General features: G+C 41.2%; 1 protein-coding gene across 1 annotated transcript in view; it reads right to left on the bottom strand.

Annotated features, from left to right (window-relative positions):
- LOC112254541 (ephrin type-A receptor 8-like) overlaps nt 1-18,228 on the bottom strand; it is a 126,476-nt gene extending 108,248 nt beyond the window's left edge. The window contains exon 1 of the mRNA XM_024427217.2: nt 17,938-18,228. Within this exon, the coding sequence (XP_024282985.2) occupies nt 17,938-18,034 (97 nt within the window). The 5' untranslated portion in view covers nt 18,035-18,228. The remainder of the gene's footprint in view (nt 1-17,937) is intronic.
- Between the last annotated feature and the right edge of the window lie 1,799 nt (nt 18,229-20,027).

Genomic DNA, 20,027 nt, shown 5'->3' with positions numbered 1-20,027 from the left:
TTTGTTTTGTTCGATAAAGTCCCTCTTTATGTATAAAAACCTCAATTTTGTTGGCGCGTTTTGTTCAGTAATCCAATGGCTCAAATGCGGTCACAACGGGCAGACGAAAATTCAAAATAGTATCCGTAAAATTCGTAGAAACATGGCAAACAATGTTTAAAATCAATCCCCAGGTTGTTTTTAGCCTAAATAATTGATAATATTTCAATCGGACAACAGCTTCGTCAATATAAAAGAAAAACAAAAAAGGTGCGCTCTCGGTCGTGCGCAGTAACCAGCTCTGGGGACATCCCAGGGTCCACTCACTCAATGTGATCATTCTCCCTCATTTTCAGAAGAAAAGACTGAAACAATGTCTAAAGACTGTTCACAACTAGTGGAAGCCATAGGGAACAGAATCTGGGTCATATCCCTTTAAATGGTGAATAGGCTTTCATTGGAAAAACAGCCATTTCAAAATAATGGCACTTCCTGGATGGATTTTCCTCAGGTTTTCACCTGCCATATCAGTTCTGTTATACTCACAGACATTATTTTAACAGTTTTAACAGTGTTTTCTATCCAAATCTACCAATTATATGCATATCCTAGCTTCTGGGCCTGAGTAACAGGCAGTTTACTTTGGGCACGCTTTTCATCCAAAATTCCGAATGCTGCCCCCATCTTAAAAAAGTTAAATTACGAGCCTAGTTGGTTTAGCCACGGAAAAAGTCAGCAACCTTCCCGCTAGCCATGATTGGCTGAGATATTGAGTGGGCTGGACATCCCGAGAGATGAGTTTGGATTGGTCTGTCATTTAGCACTGTCTAAAACATGAGCTGGTCAGTATGTGTAGGTATTATTTTCTAATGCTGTTTTTTAAAAAGATATCACTCAGTAGAACTGCATAAGTGTTGCTCTCCACTTTTTGGAGGACCGAGTCTTGAAATCAGTGGAATTAGAGTACGATAGCTAAGGAGATTTGATTTTGATTGCAAATATGCAGACAGAGTAGAAAAGAGAACACAGAGAAGGCTGTTGTATAAAACACCTGTCTCCAGATTACATCTTCAAACTAAGGGCAAACATGGCATCTGTGACAGAGAGGGAGAAGTGTCCATCCATGTATATTGGTAAGATAGTCTAGCTAGCTACATTTTCAGATATTACACGTTTCTAATTTTGTCAGAAAGTCATTTTCATTTCAAGCTAAATTATGCTGTTAGCTAGCTAGCTAACATTAGCTGGCTGTCTCACTAACTAATGTTATGTGTATGATCTCTGGAGTAATATTATTCAGAGCCATTCGCATTGCTAGCTATAGCCTAATGTTAGCTAGATAACATTGAACCTGGTTGGTTAGCTACCTGCAGATCCATGCAGGGTAGTAACGTTATGAGGTGGGATTATGGCTCATTGTTTAGCTAACTAACTACATGTCTAAACAAAATACCCCACTATGGAAGTAACCATTTCAAAAGAATGTTCATGATGTCACTGCAAAAACTGTCAGTAGATGTATAGTATCTGGTAATTCCGCTCTGGCTTTCTACTGTGATTTCAGAGCACTCTCATCTGAGTGTGCCAAAGCGCAGAATAACTGACGAATTTGCAAATGCTCAACACCTGTTGAATATGGCCTGTGTCAGTAAACATTGGCAAAAAAGTGTAATTAAATTGTTGCCAGCAGCACAGTTGCAGTCACCAACACTCTGGATAACATGAAAACAGCCTAACCAGCTCTGCTAGGGCAAGTAAAATGGTCAGAGTGAGCTGTTCTCTCATTTGTGTCTGGAAGTAGCTCGCAAGCTAGCCAACGTTAGCCAGTTAGCTTGGGTGGTTCACTGCTGTTGTTAGGTCAGAGCGCTAAGATCAACCCTACTCCTTGGCCAGAGCGTCCAGTGTGTGCTCTGAATCCCCGAGAGCGAAACGCTCTGAATTTACCAACCTGACAAACTGACAACACTCTGATTTTATGAATTCCCAGTGTGCATTCTGAGCACACTCTGGCAGTTCAGATTAAATTTAAGAGCACAACTGTAGTTTAATCCAGCCTTTAATCTTGAAATCTTTGGTTGTTTAGTTCATGGCCTCACATGTGAATCCTTAAAGAGATGGGTGGGGCTAAGGCTCAACAGGGTGTGAATGATGCTGAATGGGTGTAGACAAAGTGCTCTCCAGTGGGGGGGTCAATGTAAATAGCCAATTGAGAAATTGTTCTGCAGTCTTATGGCTTGGGGGTAGAAGCTGTTAAGGAGCCCTTTGAACCTAGACTTGGTGCTCCAGTACGCTTGCCGTGCGGTAGCAGAGAGAACGGTCTATGACTTAGACCATTTTTGGGGCCTTCCTCTGACGGGTCCTGGATGACAGGAAGCTTGGCCCCAGTGATGTATTGGGCCATACGCACTACCCTCTGTAGTGCCTTATGGTCGGATGCCGAGAAGTTGCCATACCAGGCGGTGATGAACGTAGTCAATATAACTATTTGTTCAGCACTTTTGAAACGTATAGCGACATAATTTAGAACATGGACCGTTCTTACTGTATTCTCCCTGTACACCAAGTCAGAACTGTAGGATAAATAAAGGGGGCATATAAGCAAATAATGAAACCTCTTACAACATTCCATTTGTCTAAATCAGGCTATAGGATACATGTGCACCTATCTCGCCTGCTCCCGGTCTTCCCCCCTGGCACTCGAGGACGCCGGGCTCCCCAGCATCAGGCACTCCTGCCACCATCATTATTTCCTTCCCTATATCTGTCTGTCCACCAGCTCGGTTCCCAGCTTCTGCATTAAGGTTCATGTGTCGTTTTGTTACCCATGTGCTGATGCTGTTCCTTGTCTGTTCCTCATTAAATGTTTGACTCGCTGTACCTGCTTCTCGACTCCAGCCTCGGTCCTTATAGCACCACCAAGTCAGAAGTTATGTTACATCATTTACATAATTTATGCAGCAGCATACAATACATTTTTGGACTCACCTTGTTGTACTGTGCTCACTTGAAAAGGAAGGTGGCGCTTTCAAGACAACTGGGAACTCTTAAAAAAACAAGTTTGAATCATGGCATCAGTGATCTTCAGGTTAGAGCTCTAGAAAGAAGCCAGAGTTCCTGACCTGGAATGCCAAGTTGGATGACCGTTAATAACGTATTTTCCCAGTCGTAGCTAATTTTTTGTGTCTTGAACTCTGAGTTTCCCAGGTCCGAGTTTCCAGTTGTTTTGAACGCGGCAGAAGTCATGCTGGATTGACAGCATGGCCAATGTATTCAACCTTTTCTGGCACATGGTGTTGCATGTGAATGTTTATCCTTTTAAGCTTGGAAAAGAAACCCTTAAACCCTGACTTAAACCAATACGTTTTATCTATCATTTCTCTTCATATGACAAGGATTGAAAAGGATTTGCCAGTAGATTGTCAAATTGATTCATGATGATGACTGCTTGTCTAGCTAAGATTTTGTAAGTATGATGTTGTCATGATCAGTACAATTTTTAAAATATATATACAGTATTTTTAACCTTTATTTAACTAGGCAAGTCAGTTAAGAATTAAGAACAAGTTCTTTTTTCAATGATGGCCTAGGAACAGTGGGTTAACTGCCTTGTTCAGGGGCAGAACAACAGATTTTTACCTTGTCAGCTCAGGGATTTGATCTTGCAGCCTTTCGGTTACTAGTTCAACGCTCTAACCAAAAGGCTACCTGCCGCCCAACCAAAGCTACAGAATCAAAGCTACCGAATATGTCACGTGATTTGATGTCATTATATCTGTGGCCAATGACCTTCAACCATCTTGGATGGGCACTTCAAATGTACATCTATGGCAGCACCCAAGGGGCTTGAACTTTCTAACTCTACTTGTAGATTGTGTGGTAACGTAGTGTCCCCACGAGTGACAGAACACTGAGACAATCACACGCAAATAGAGAACATCACCAACCCCTATGCTCTGTATTTTCTGCTGGCTGCCCCACCAGCACAGAAAGTACTGAGCTAGAATGAAACACCTGCATTTTGGAGCTGCTTTAGTCAATAAAGCAAAAAAGAGACCATGTTCGCCCCATCTTCCCTGATTGACGGGTCGCCACTGTGGACATCGGTATCTCTCACTCACAAGTCTGAAGTTCATTACACATTTAGTGTGCATCCCTCAGAATACAACTTTCCCAGACTATCCACTGGTTAACTTCCTTGTAAGGCTTTCAACAATATAATCTGATTCCACAACCGCATAACCGTGATAGTCCGGCAGCTGATTATTACACATTTATTCATATAGTTTCATTGGCTGTTTGAGTCGTGGACGTACTGTATGTCACAATAGACCTTTCGGCACTCCCATTTCGTGGCTCTGAACTCTGTAGAACGCTGAAACCATAACTTTACCAGATATCCATCACATTATACATTGCATCTCTGTATAATGATGTATCTCTCGTTAGCTCTTCCCTGCAGTAGAGAAGTAGAGAATACTGTAGTAATCCTACTCAGTGCCTTATTCGGCGTATGGCCCATTCTCTATGTGGGGCTTTTCATGTCCTGCAGTTTACCAGGCTGGAGAGGAAGCTAGCTGGAGGGAAAGCTATTAGTGTGCTTCAAATAGGGACCAGCGATCGAGTGAGAGAGAAAGAGAGACTAGGGACACCAGTTCACGTTTTGGTTTATTGTCAGAGACTAGGGAAGAAATTCAATCAAAGTTAATTTTGCATTGCAGCAATGCGTTTTCTTTTTTCTCATGTTGGAGTCAACCTTGTCAAGACAGGCACACCTCAAAGACTGACATGATCGACATTTTCTTCTGATGTCGAGGCAAAGTTTCACATGTCCCATTATATCCCATCCCGTCCTGTCTGGACCACATTTAAATTAGAACCGTGGTACACCTAGACATTAGTAAATCATGAAATTATGTCCATGGGAGATTTGCAAGAAAATTGGGATCTCAAGTTAGGAATTGGCCAGAGACTGATTTCAAAGGAAGAGAGAGATGCAGAGATGCAGAAGAGATAGATGCATGGAGATTCTACACTCGTGTAGTAGTGGAATCCATCTTCCATTTATTCTCTCCTCTCTCCTCCCCTCCAAAAAGCTTTACTTGTCCTACGTCATCCTTTTTCTGTCTATCTCTCTATCTTTCTCGTATTCCTTGTCTCTCGCTAATGCAAAAATAAGGAGGGATATTCTACGATCCTATAGAGGTGTTACTACTGTTTTCTCTCCCAGGGCAAAGGAGGGGTTTGATTCAGGATTTCACTCTTTGTGTCTGATTTAACAGAAACACAGTTAACTGTCAGCAGATGTCAAAACATTAACACACACACCCTAAAGACTTTGATGGACACACTTATTACAGTGCCTGACTGCTCAGAAACCCATGCAGCACAAAGCATTTAGTCCATCAGTGTGCACCGAAACACACTGTACCTGTCGTGCACTTTCAGGCCATTTGTAGATGATCTCTTCATATTAGCATTCCCACACGTAAACGTTTGACAATATGTTTGCTACCAGGCAAATACCATACAAAACAATATTGCTGAATTCAAACATTCACCTGTCAAAATAGCTGATCAAATTCAAATTAGCTGTCAAATAACACTGTAACATGTCGATAAAATACCAACACATTTCCTCTGGCATTGTCTATGTGGGCAATTGCAAGAGTCTGGTGACCGCTAGCTTTCTAAGCGCAGTGTCCTCCACTCGCTAGCGTAGTACTGACTACTGAATGGCTCCCTGACTCACCTATTGCTGTTCTTCAGACCCTATGATCACTCGGCTACACAGCTGATGCCCCCTGTGCTGTTTCAATAACACTGTACCTCATTTTGTTTATCTGTCGGCCCCAACCTCGAACGCAGGTCCTATATGTGTCTAACTGACCGCTCTGCCCATTCATCGCCATTTACCCGTTGTTGTCTTAGCTCTCCTGACCAACACCTGTGATTGCTTTATGCCTCTCTCTAATGTCAATATGCATTTTCTACTGCTGTCAGCTAGTCCTTATTGTTTTATTTCACTGTAGAGCCCTCAGTCCCGCTCACCTTGCCTTAGATAGCTCTTTTGTCCCACCCCCCACACATGCGGAGACCTCACCTGGCTTAACTGGTCTCACCAGAGACAAAACCTCTCTCATCGTCACTCAACGCCTAGGTTCACCTCCACTGTACTCACATCTTACCATACCCTTGTCTGAACATTATGCCCGGAATCTATTCTACCATGCCCAGAAATCTGCTCCCTTTATTCTCTGTTCCCAACACACTAGACAACCAGTTCTTATAGCCTTAAGCCGAACCCTTATCGTACTCCTCCTCTCTTCCTCTGGTGATGTAGAGCGGAACCCTGGCCCTGTAGACACCAGTACCACACCTATTCCCTAGGCGCTATCATTTGTTGACTTCTGTAACCATAAAAGACTTGGTTTCATGCATGTTAACATCAGAATTCTCATCAATAAGTTTGTTTTATTCACTGCTTTAGCACACTCCGCCAACCCTGATGTCCTAGCCGTGTCCAGACAGCTGATGTTCTGAAAGAGCTGCAAAATCTAGACCCCTACAAATCAGCTGGGCTAGACCCCCTCTTTCTAAAAGTATCCTCCGCAATTGTTGCAACACCTATTACTAGCCTGTTCAACCTCTCTTTCGTATCTTCTGAGATCCCTAAAGAGAAAGTCTTCGAAAGTCAAGTTAGCAAACAGATCACCGACCATTTCAATCCCACCGTACCTTCTCCGCTATGCAATCTGGTTTCCTAGCTGGTCATGGGTGCACCTCACTCACGCTCAAGGTCCTAAACGATACCATAACCGCCATAAAAGACAGTACTGTGCAGTCGTCTACATCGACCTGGCAAGGCTTTCGACTCTGTCAATCACTGCATTCTTATCGGCAGACTCAACAGCCTTGGTTTCTGAAATGACTGCCTCACCTGGTTCACCAACTACTTCTCAGATAGAGTTCAGGGTGTCAAATCAGAGGGCCTGTTGTTCAGACCTCTGGCAGTCTCTATGGGGGTGCCACAGGGTTCAATTCTCGGGGAGACTCTTTTCTCTGTATATAACAATGAAGTCGCTCCTGCTGGTGGTGATTCTCTGATCCACCTCTACGCAGACGACACCATTCTGTATTCTTCTGGCCCTTCTTTGGACATTGTGTTAACAAACCTCCAGACGAGCTTCAATGCCATACAACACTCCTTCCGTCGCCTCCAACTGCTCTTAAATGCTAGTAAAACTAAATACATGCTTTTCGACCGATCGCTGCCCGAAGCCGCCCGTCCAACTAGCATCACCACTCTGGACAGTTCTGACATAGAATACGTGGACAAATACAAATACGTAGGTGTCTGGTTAGACTGTAAACTCTCCTTCCAGACTCACATTAAGTATCTCCAATCCAAAATTAAATCAAGAATTGGCTTCCTATTTCGCAACAAAGCCTCATTCACCCAAGCTGCTAAACATACCCTCGTAAAACTGACTATCATACCGATCCTTGACTTTGGCGATGTCATTTACAAAATAGCTCCAACACTCTACTCAGCAAATTAGATGTAGTCTATCACAGTGCCATCCGTTTTGTCACCTAAGCCCGTAAACTACCCACCACTCCGACCTGTATTCTCTCGTTGGCTGACCTCACTACATATTCGTCGCCAAACTCACTGGCTCCAGGTCATCTATAAGTCTTTGCTAGGTAAAGCCCCGCCTTATCTCTGCTCACTGGTCACCATAGCAACACCCACACATAGCACGTGGTCCAGCAGGTATATTTCACTGGTCATCCCCAAAGCCAACTCCTACTTTGGCCGCCTTTCCTTCCAGTTCTCTGCTGCCAATGACTGGAGCGAATTGCAAAAATCACTGAAGCTGGAGACTCATATCTCCATCACTAACTTTAAGCATCAGCTCTCAGAGCAGCTTACCGATCACTGCACATGTACGCAGCCCACCTGTAAATAGCCCACCCAACTACCTCATTCCCTAAATTGTTATTTATTTTTGCTCTTTTGCACCCCAGTATCTCTACTTGCACATCATCTTCTGCACATCTATCACTCCAGTGTTAATGCTAAATTGTAGTTATTTCACCACTACGGCCTATTTATTGCCTTACCTCCATAATGTTACTACATTTGCACACATTGTGTATAGATTTTTCTATTGTGTTTTTGACTGTACGTTTGTTTATCCCATGTGTAACTCTGTGTTGTTATTTTTGTTGCACTGCTTTGCTTTATCTTGGCCAGGTCGCAGTTGTAAATGAGAACTTGTTCTCAACTGGCCTACCTGGTTAAATAAAGGTTAAATAAAAAATATATGTATATAAAATAAAAAACCATGGGACCAATCTAATGGAACATGGGTACAATACAGCCAAGTCTCGGCCTGGGATCATGGACATATCTGACTTTGGATACCGAATTTACAAAAAATGCTGTGTGAATAAGTTGATCTGTATGTTTTGCGAATTCATTGCCATCAATCATTGTGTGTGTATGTGTGTGTGTGTGTGTGTGTGTGTGTGTGTGTGTGTGTGTGTGTGTGTGTGTGTGTGTGTGTGTGTGAGTGCGTGCGTGCGTGCGTGCGTGCGTGCGTGCGTGCGTGTGTGTGTGTGTGTGTGTGTGTGAGACTCAATGGATATTCTTTCAGTTTTCTTCAGATAACGGTGTCCTTGGAAGTCTGAGTGTTTTTGTCTGTTAGTGTGTGTGGGTTTGGGATTAGTGTGTGTGTTGTGCTCCTCATCAGAAAAAGGTATTGACGCTTGACTGAGTGTTAGCCGCCTTCCCTGAGAGCTTTAAACTACATTTTATTCGTCTTACTTTCATTTGTAAGATTATCTGCTTTCCAGTGTACTTGTAATATTTGTAATTGCCCTTCAGCTAAACCTCAGCAAGAAGTGAAATTCATTTTTCCAAGCAATTCTCAGTTGAAACCTTCAGGACATCCAACAGAAGTGTTTAAAAAGGAATCTGCCATCAGTGGGACATATCTTTAGATTTATTGCATTTTTTTATTAATTACCCACTTTTTGATCTTGTCTCATCGCTGCAACTCCGAGCGGGAGGAGAAGGTCGAGTCATGCGTCCTCCGAAACATGATCCACCAAACTGCACTTCTTTACACCCGCCCGCTTAACCCGAAAGCCAACTGCATCAATGTGTTGGAGAAAACACCATTCAACTGACGACCGAGGTCATCCTGGCAAGGTGTCGCTAGAGCAGGATGAGCCCCCGGCCAAACCCGGATGACACTGGGCCAGTTGTGCGCCGCCCTATTGGACTCCCAATCAAGGCCGGTTGTGATACTGCCCAGGATCGAACCCGGGTCTGTAGTGACACCTCTAGCACTGTGATGCAGTGCCTTAGACCGCTGTGCCACACAGGAGGCCTTAATTGCTGTTTTTAATTATCAATGTACAATTATCCAAATGAGGATTTGGTGACATTTTAAGATTTTAATCAGAAAATATTTTACGGAATGAATTTTAAGAATACTAATCTGTTGGATAATTGCTGTGTTTTATGGTTTTCTCTTTGTATGTACAGTATGTACACATTAATGATTCAATATGTGGTTTATGAAACAAATATATAAGTAAATCCATTGTCAACATTGTATACAAAATTAAGATTGGCATACTTATCTATATAATATTTCACACAATTACAATTGACAGTATAAGGGTTTGGAGTTAAACAGAATTACAGTGAGATGCATAAAATAACAAATAAACATTATCCTGGTAAAATAATTATTAACATTCTATTCAGCATTTTACAATTAGTTAATACAATGTTATCAGAATTAAATGAACATTGTATTACATAACAGGATTTTTTTTTCACGAATAAAATCTATTTTCACATGTATAATACATTCTATGTATTATATATGTGAATATTTTATCTCAAAGATCAAGTTAAATATTTCCAATTTACAGTTTTATTTGTTTTTAAGTTATTTGTTGAATTGAACATTAAGAACTGGAAAGTAATTGAACACAGTTATATGACTATGAATAATAATATTCATGTAGATCGAAAACAGTAATCATGGGCCTGATTCAGATCTGTATTTATTCAGAAAGACTTATTTATTGGAGTGTTTCAATTCAGTTAGAACAAATGCAGAACACATGAACTAAGAGTTATTTGAATGTTGAACAGAATAAACTATATAAAAAACATTACGTTTGAGAGAAACGTTATAAAACACACATTTTTCCTGGCAATTAGGAGTTCCTTGTAGCCTGGTACAAACTACTGTACTATAAGGAGGTGGCGAACAGTGCGCGCACAAGATCTCCCAGTTTAGCCAATTTGTCTACGTCTCTCCAAACATCAAATTTATGTTGCTCCAACTGACAAATTTGGTGGTGTTTTGGAACTACTCCTGCTGCAGCTGCACCCCAGGTTCCACCGCTGCTATCGTCGGTTAACTGGTTCAACTGATTCAATGTAGACATTCAATCTGAATGGTTAAGGTAATGAGAGTTACGGTTTGTGACAGGGTTAAAACAAAAACAAGCCCATGGTTAAGTTTAAGCATTCATTCCAAATCAGGGGTGGATTGGCCATCTGGGAATTCCCTTTGTCCCTGCCGAAGAGAGGAGGGTCTCACTGAAGGTATAATTATTATTTCTAAACACTTAATATTCAGTTCAATATATTTCACAACAAGGCTATTTGATATGGCTTCGAGCACATGAAATGCACACAGGCTATTGTAAGGCCTATAGCTCTCATGGGTAGTACCAACCCAAGTTTTTTGAACATTACATTTATCTTGATGGATGCACGCACACACACACACACACACACACACACACACACACAGTAAATAAATAACGACCTGAGAACATGTTTTCAATGAGACTTTTAATAGCACTGCTAGCTTAAGTTAACCGTTTTGAACTCCAAGCACATGGAAATCCAGTTGCTTTGGCCTTAATCATGAAAACGCTTTTTTAAAATTATTGTGGCAAGTGAGATTCAAACTCATGTTCTTCTGTTTTTTATCCAAGGAATTAGTCCACTGCACCACCCGGATGGAGCCAGCATGCCATGTTATTTTACTCATACAAAGTTGTTCATTTGAGACTATTCAAACAGATCCCATTTCAAAGGAATATAAGCACTTCTACTAAGCTAACATAATGAATTGTTTTAAGATGGTCAAACCATGGATAATTTAGCTATTTGATTTTGAATTGTAGGACCCCTGTATGTATCAAAAACAAATGTTTGATAAAATATTCCATTTGACTACTCTAGCCCATAGAAAAACATTGAATAACACAATCATAAATGGCAAAACAGACAGTCGAAAAAACAATCGTAAGGAGTAAGGTTTTAAATACTATATCTAAGAGACGTACGAAAGCTCAATAAATATTATTGGACATATATCCAACCCCTTTATTTAGCTGGCACAAAATTACTTCCATACTTCCATAAGTTTTGGGGGCCAGTACTGGGTCACCGTCAGACCAGTGACACTTGTGGGAGTTGTAGAGCGAAACGGAGAACAACATCAAGTTCGTGAGAGTCTCCTCCTTCCAGAGAGTCATTAGGGGATAAAATCCATCCAAAAAACTAAAATATTTCCTGAGCTTCCTTATTAGTTTGTAGGCCAAACCATTCTGATGCTACAGACATTTTTGTGAGAAGACCAATTTTCAGGATGTCTCCTGCTCTGACAAACAGCGCTGTAGCTCTGCCACTTTCCACTGCAGATGCGGAAGGCCGACAGGCAGATGTGGTGGATTGAGATGCAGCCCTTCTAAAAAATCATATATCTCTAGCTTAAACAGACGGATTTAATTAGATGAATCGACTCTTACTAAAGAACTCTGAATGACTTTATGAGATGATTACTCATGATTTGGGTCCTACCAAATCCAGTGCTGGTGCCACCAATAGTAAACGTTAGTAACACCAGAGAAACATGTTAGTCTGGAGCTCTGTTATAGTAATTAACACTTAACACTCTATTTTTAGCTGCAGTTAAGGTGGCGTTAGCGCACGTTAGTTTGCAATTTCGTCATTTAAAAACTAGCGCACTGGCATTTTCCAGCCCTAATGCCAGCTTTGGTTATTTACCTTCCTAACATCAGCAGGCTTGCGCTCAGAGGGAGGGGTTGAAATATTTGAGACGTGTCTTTAAAAACATGATCCAAAGTGTTAATTTCATGCAGCGGTGGTATGGATATTTAAGACCAACCAAAAGCTGGTTTTAGCGGTAACGCAGTTGGTTATGGCATGAATTTGGACGGTGGAAATGCAGCCTATCCAGCCGTGATGCACACTGCCCATATGCGCATGGAATAAGATGTGCTTTTGGTGCCTGTAAACTTCGTATTTAGAAACATGAAACAGTAATGTTTTTCCCCATTTCATTTTATTTGTTTAAAAACCAAGCATAGCCTCCCCTTCCTCTCAATGAAGGCTGTTTTCTTTTTGACCTGCCCAATGGGATCAAGTTGGCTCGTCAAGATCGTTGATAAAGTGTTTGGCTCGTGAGAACACTTGGAAATAAATCTTAATCACCCAAGCTTTATTAAATGATCAAGTTTGAGAGGAGCAAAACAGTGAGTTGATGTTCCCTTTTTATCTATGTATTAGCAAGGCCTACATTATTTTAGGCATGCTTTGGATGTGTGTAAAACCCCCTCCATGATGTAGGCTACATGTGTTCATGCCCATCATGAAACAAGAGATTTGAACCTCGATGAATACCGGTGAACCTCATATTAAGAAGTTATTTTCTTGTATAAATTGTTTGTTTTCTGGTTCATATTTTTAAAACCCAAGCACTCCGTAGGCTACCCTTACTTACCCTAGGCCTACTATAATGAAGGCTGCCACAACAGCAATGCCTCAAATCTTTTTTTATCCTGGCGATTTTGTGATATGATTACATTTTATTGTCGTTGAAACAACAAACATATTGCTTGTTTTTCATTAAATTTGATTAAAACAAAACTTATTAGAAGGATTCACTGTCCTGGTTTTGTAGTGGGCAGTAATTTTTATATGTGTATATTATAAATACATCACATGCGACTCGTGATAAGACTAAGCAATTAGACTATTCAAATATTTATCTGACTCCATAAAGATTATTTAGCAATATGCATGAACATCATAGTTGAGTTACAGTAATAGTCCATTGGGTGGAGAGAGAGAGAATAAAAGAGTATCACCACAGCAGTTCAGGAACAAATAAGAGAAAAAACAATGAACAGTAGACCCTTTTATAAGCTTCTGAGTTGTTTGGATTCAAAACCTGAATTGCTGACCAATAGTATTATTGTAAAGTTAATCTCCAATCAGAAGTCAGACCTACATGATGTAACCTCTGCTTCTCAGAAGTGTGACAATGGAGGTTGGCAAGACAAACACAGAGATTGTTCTTATCTGATTCTACATCAGAGAGAAGTGTTCAAAACCGGACGGCTAGTGCTGTAGTAGTCACTGTAGACAATCTTCAGACCAGCAGTTCATGGTCCTAGCAACATCACTTCAGGTGTGTCCTTTTTGGCGCCTTAGCATTGTCTTCTTCTTTAGACATGCAAATGTCCTTAGGTAACACCTTTCTGCAAGCAAGCTAGAAAGGATTTCTCACTTTTTCTTTGTAAAAGCAAAACACGTAACTGAAGGTATATCACAGATTAATTAACATTTCAATGAACATACAATTGTTTATTTATCTGATTGGATTGGTCAATAGCAACTTCAAATGTAGTTTTATCAAATCAGTCAAATATACATAAAATATTATCAAAGATCCCTATCTCAAAGACAATATATTTGAGACAAAACTCTCAAACTCTCCTCCCTTTGAGAGAAAATGGATAACCAGAATTTTTAAACAATCAAGAACAATTCTTGAAGTCAAATCAAAACAACTTTTCAAGCATAAACCGAAGTCAAATCAAAACAACTTTTCAAGCATAAACCGAACACATTTTTAGGCCTATTCTACGTGTGAGAATTACAATGTAAGTTCAGAATGGTTTCACAAGCAATTTGTGCCTGGCTCAAATCGGTCTTATGTAGCAAATTTGAAATTGTGTTTTTGTACATTGGATAATAGCAGAGACACAGAGCTACAAAAGGGTATACCATACACTGCATTTGGGGAACAATGGGAAAGTAATTTTGCTTTGAAAATTGATAAACTTGTAACCTCACCTTTGAGAAAATGGCCTTGAATGTTTTGGTACCGACTTGAGAGCACTTCTTTCTCTGCACCCATTCAGCATTGTTCACACCCTCTTAAGCTTTAGTTAGCTAACAGTACACTTTAACTTGAAATTAAAAGACTTTATGTCAAAATTAGAAATGTGTAATATCTGAAAATGTTGCTAACTAGACTATCTTACCTGTGGTCTGAAATCGGAGTAGATAACCAGAGCGAATTTACAAGCTATTACATCCATCAACAGTTTTTGCAGTGACATTCTATTGAAATGGAAACTTGCATAATGGAGTCTTTTATTAAGACATGTAGCTAGCTAGCTAACTAACTAAACAATGAACCATAATTCCTACTCATGACGTTACTACCCTGCATGAATCTGCAGGTAGCTAAACAACCAGGTTCAATGTTAGCTAGGTAACATTAGGCTATAACTAGCCAAGCAAATGGCTCTGAGATACGAATAATAAGATCATACACGTAACGTTAGCTAGCGAGCCAGCCTGCTAACGTTAGCTAGCTAACAGTACACTTTAACTTGACATGAAACCACTTTCTGTCAAAATTAGAAAGGTGTATTATCTGAAAATGTAGCTAGCTAGACAATCTTAAACCATATACATCATGGATGGACGTGTCTCCTGTCGGATGCCATGGTTGCCCTTAGTTGGCTATCATACTCGAATTACAGTGATTTCAAAACTCAGTCCTCCAGAAAGTGGAGTGCAACACTTATGCAGTTTTACTACGTGATACATGTTTTTAAAACTGTGTTAGACAGGATTACCTAGACATACTGACCAGCTCAAATAGACAGAAGCGTGCTATATGGCAGAACAATCCAAACTCATCTCGCGGCATGTCCAGCCCACTCATTATCTCAGCCAATAATGGCTGGCGGGAGGGTTGCTTCCTTTTTCTGTGGCTAAACCAGCTAGGCTCGTAATTTAACAATTGTATTCGTATTTACAGATGGCATACACATTTTGTATTTAAGTCACATGAAAGTTCACATGTTCGAGACGGCATTTCTTCCCATAACAAAAAAAGTGAATGTTCAAACGGCTCTCCTGTGAAGTAGTGACCCGTGAGTTACGCCTAGCTTCCTGAAACGGGTCACATTTGAACATTAAATATATTAGAATCCTAGTTTAAAACAGCCAACATTAGCAAATCAATGGTGAAAGTTCTAAGGCCATTTTGTGACAAACAAAGCAATGACTTTAAATAGCACACGCACATCTATACATTCAGATGGACTTAGCCATATGCACCACGCATAGGAAAACAAACAATTCTTTGTGTTTTAACTTCTTGGCGCACCCATCCCGTTAGCGGGATCATTTTCTTCAACATCCGCTGAATTGCAGAGCACCAAATTCAAATTAAATTACTAAAAATATTTTATTTTCATGAAATCACAAGTGCAAAACATAGCTTAGCTTGTTGTTAATCCACCTGGCGTGTCAGATTTCAAAAAAGCTTTACAGCAAAAGCTATCCAAGCGTTTATGTTAGGACATCTCTCTCAGCAGTCAAACATTACAAACAGCTAGCAGCAACGTAGATTGGTCACGAAAGTCAGAAAAGCAATCAAATTAATCGTTTACCTTTGATGATCTTCAGATGTTTTCATTCACGAGACTCCCAGTTACACAATAAATGTTCCTTTTGTTCCATAAAGATTATTTTTATATCCAAAATACCGCCATTTGGTTGGCACATTTTGTTCAGAAATCTACAGGCTCGAGCGGTCACGATGGGGCAGACGAAAATTCCAAATAGTATCCGTAAAGTTCAAACGTTTTTTTAAATCAATCCTCAGGTTGTTGTTTTTTTTTGTTTAAAAAAATTCTTACCCCCTTTTCTCCCCAATTTCATGCACAGTGTTTGAGATGTTCGGAAGGAGACTAACGTGAGGTAAAATAAATAAAGCATTTAATCAGAAGACTAATGATCAGATATGAAAATATCTGAAAGGTTATATTGGGAAGTTATAATTTTGTAATCTAAATACTTTCCTTGGTGCCCCAACTTTCTAGTTAATTACAGTTACATGATTATTCAGTTTAATCGAGTAACTAATTACAGAGAATCTTTGATAAAAACAAAGTCTTCAGTTTAATGATAGTAAAGACACGACAGGAGGAACGTAGAACTACAGATATAGGATCTTCATTTTTAGCCAGTTTGCTACCGCAGGTAAATATGAATTATTATGTAGATTAGAATTAATGGTCATTTTTTATGAGGGTTGAAATATTTTTCATAAGGGAAAATCAAGTCTGAAATCTAAAAGTTTCAAATTTCTTGCATTGCAGGAAGGTTCACCCGCAACAGGGTAACCAAATTAAGATCCTACATCTGTATACACATTTGTCTTTTATGTTTTTGTAATCATTGCTAGCTTCTAGAGGGATATGAATGGAAAGAGTGAGGAGGAAAGAAATGGCCCTGAAACATTGCTCTTTATCCGTTGTCTCACCCTCGTTACAGCCTATCACTGAACTCCTCTCTCCCTCTCTCTCCTTTCTTCACTGTGCTAAACTGAGGATAAACTGCCATCCTCCCTTTCCCCATCATCCCTCTGTCCTGTGTGCTTACTTCTCTCTTTTCTGGGATAAATAATGAGATCTCTCCCCCTCCCTTTCCATCACTCTCTCGTGGGTGTGACAGTGACACCAAGGTTGACTCTGCTCTGAGTCTCAGGACCCATGACAAGGACAGAGACCCGTCATGTCACACACACATGGACGAACGCACGCACACACGCCCAGATATACACACACACTGGGTCAAATGGGCACGTTCACACCCATGCACACAAACAACCCAGAGGATGAGTGACACGAGCTTAACAAGTGAAAACAAATGGATGCTGTCACCAGATCGTAGGACGGAGGACTGGAAGAAGGACATAAACAAACCCTAATATTTCTCACAGGCTTATGGATGGTATTGTTTTGCCTAGCATCTGTTGTTGTCTAGGGGCCCCTCAGAAGCACAGTGATTCATCTCTCAGTTGTATCATGAACACAAGACTGTCTGAAAAACAACACCAAGAAAGATCCCACTCACAGGATTTGACCATCAGCATGGTCTATTCTACAGAGGACTCAGAGGGAAATACTACTGTGGATTTGAGGCATGATTATTGTCACTGCATGTTGTCCCTGTGTCATTTTGTCACTGAACACATCAATCAACTTCTCTGTAATCTTCTAACCCTGGCCTTACTGCCCAGCGTGACTGGTTTACAGGCTTTTTCCAAGATAACACTTTAAGGAAATACTGTATTTAGATGGCATGCGAGACACACATATCCAATCTCTCTCATGCAGATACACACTCATATACTAGCTCATGCATATCCAAGCAACTTGAAAATCGCAGCATGTGCGCATACACCCACATAGGCTCACATCAGCACACACACAGAAAGGTCTTGCCTATGACTCACATCACCTTGCCAGGATAAACATTCTAACAGATAGGAAGTTCAGATAGGGTTCGATGGCATGGGTGTGTGTTTGTATGTATGTATGTGTATATGTGCATCGTAATTCAGCTGAGCTCCACACATGATAAATTAATCCTGGCTGAAGGCATGAGACACAAATAATTCACACCTGTCCACGCGAATATAAGTGTGAGTGCCCGTGTGTATTCCCCTGCTGTCAGTTTCATACCTTCACACACAGACATGCGCACACAGACACACACACAGATCCACACTCCTGCCTTACCTTCATTGTTGTCGTTGTTGTTGTTTCCGGCGGTGCCCAGTGTCTGTAGTGATATAGTCCATAGAAACAGTGCTATGAGCCCTGGGTCTGAAGACATGGTGCTTACACACACACACACACACACACTCACACACTACCAGTCTCCCTCTCTCTTCCTCTCTCTCACTCCCTCGCTCTTTCTCTCCCTCAGACTTTTGCTGCCTCTGTGTCCCAGTGCTGAAGTGGAGCCTGAGCCAGCACTGAGAGTGCGTGTGTGAGTGAGTGAGAGAGAGTGTGTCTGAGGGGCTGAGGGCTGGGATAGAGTTAGAGACTGCCTCTGTTCCTCTCAGCCTCTCTGTCTGCTCTCACACATACATACACACTCAGGGGAGGGACTAGACTGTCACTCCAACTCTCAGTAACCAATTAGAGGGCAGGATTCTGAAGGTCCACTAACCACATACTCTCACGATACCTCACCTTTACCTATCCTACTTTAGAGACTCTTTCTCTCAATCTCTAACATGTTCTCTCTCTGACGCTCCCACTCTCTTTCTTTTTCTCTCACTCCTGCATGCACTTTTGACTGTTCTCTGCCTCTCTCTCGCTCTTTCACTCTCTACATCTCAATCTCTCTTCTTTTACTCTCCCTTTACTCTCACCTCCCTCTCTGCTTTTACTCCTCTTTCCCTCACTCACTCACACACTCTCTCAACTCCACCTCTCCCCCTCTTTCTTTTTTGTACTCTTCTACAAATTCTTTAAGAAACATTTGCAACTAATTATCATAATATTTTCTGTCCTTTTTTACATACAAACGTCCTAGTCTTGTGTCTGTTGTTGGATATCAAGAAAACTCCACAACATAGAACATATTCCACCAGCTTTTCACCTTTTAGAAAAAGGTTCCCTATTGATATTAACGGAAATCAATTCAATGTATTTCTTTCAACACTGTTTAGATTGAGACAGTGGAATATAGGAGAATGATCAACTGAAGGTCATCAATAATTAGAGGTGTGTTTACCCTTGCGGTGCGTCCATCTCTCTCTGTGTGTGTGTGTGTGTGTGTGTGTGTGTGTGTGTGTGTGTGTGTGTGTGTGTGTGTGTGTGTGTGTGTGTGTGTGTGTGTGTGTGTGTGTGTGTGTGTGCTTTTTGTTGCTCCATACAGCCAAATCTTAAACGTTCCCTGTGGCGAATTTCTGATTCAGATAGTCAGAAGTCCTGGTGGGAGTGTGAGTGTGTGGGGGTGTTAGATTCAAGGACAATGATCAGATATTGATCCTTCTGACAAAGGGAAACTTCACTTGGCAATGACATTATTACTGAAGGATGTGTGCGTGCGTGCGCATACGGGCCTGCGTGTGAATCAAGGACAATTATCATCTATGGATCCTACTGATGGAGAGAAACTTGGCATCAAACTGCAACTTGTCTGATTGCAGAATGAGTACTGTTTTTTCCCTGTAGCTAAAAGCTGACTGGATCAAGGGTTTTGGCTGTCTTCCCATCAATCACAGCACAGTTTTCTGAGGACACTGCTCTTGGTGAAAGCAATGTAGTCTCTCTGTTTTAGCCCCCACTATCGACAGGCCACCAACTGTGTTTGTGTGTGGTCGTGTTTAACTATTCTTGTGGGGTTAGGATTTGTGGGTCAAGGTTGAGTTAGGGTTAGTGTAAGAGTATGGGTTAGGATTAGCTTTAGGGTTAGAGGTTAGGGAAAATAGAATTTGGAATGGGATTGAATTGTGTGCCCCCGCAAGGTTAGCTTTAGAAGACTGTGTGTGTGTGTGTGTGTGTGTGTGTGTGTGTGTGTGTGTGTGTGTGTGTGTGTGTGTGTGTGTGTGTGTGTGTGTGTGTGTGTGTGTGCGGGTGTGTGTGTGTGTGTGTGTGTGTGTGTGTGTGTGTGTGTGTGTGTGTGTGTGTGTGTGTGTGTGTGTGTGTGTGTGTGTTTTGCATGCAGCTGGCCTTGTGAACAGGGAGACTGAGTGAAGGATGGAGGGATGGAGAGAGGGAGGGATGGAGGAGATGAGTGTCATTGCCAAATGCGGGCAGTAGTGAGCCTACCAAACCCTTCCCCAGGCAAAGGGACACGGGGGGGTACAATGGTT

The sequence above is a fragment of the Oncorhynchus tshawytscha genome, linkage group LG07 (assembly GCF_018296145.1).
Source record: "Oncorhynchus tshawytscha isolate Ot180627B linkage group LG07, Otsh_v2.0, whole genome shotgun sequence".
NCBI classification, from domain to species: domain Eukaryota; kingdom Metazoa; phylum Chordata; class Actinopteri; order Salmoniformes; family Salmonidae; genus Oncorhynchus; species Oncorhynchus tshawytscha.
Note: the sequence above shows the minus strand (reverse complement) of the source record. Positions and strands in the feature narration are given on the sequence as shown.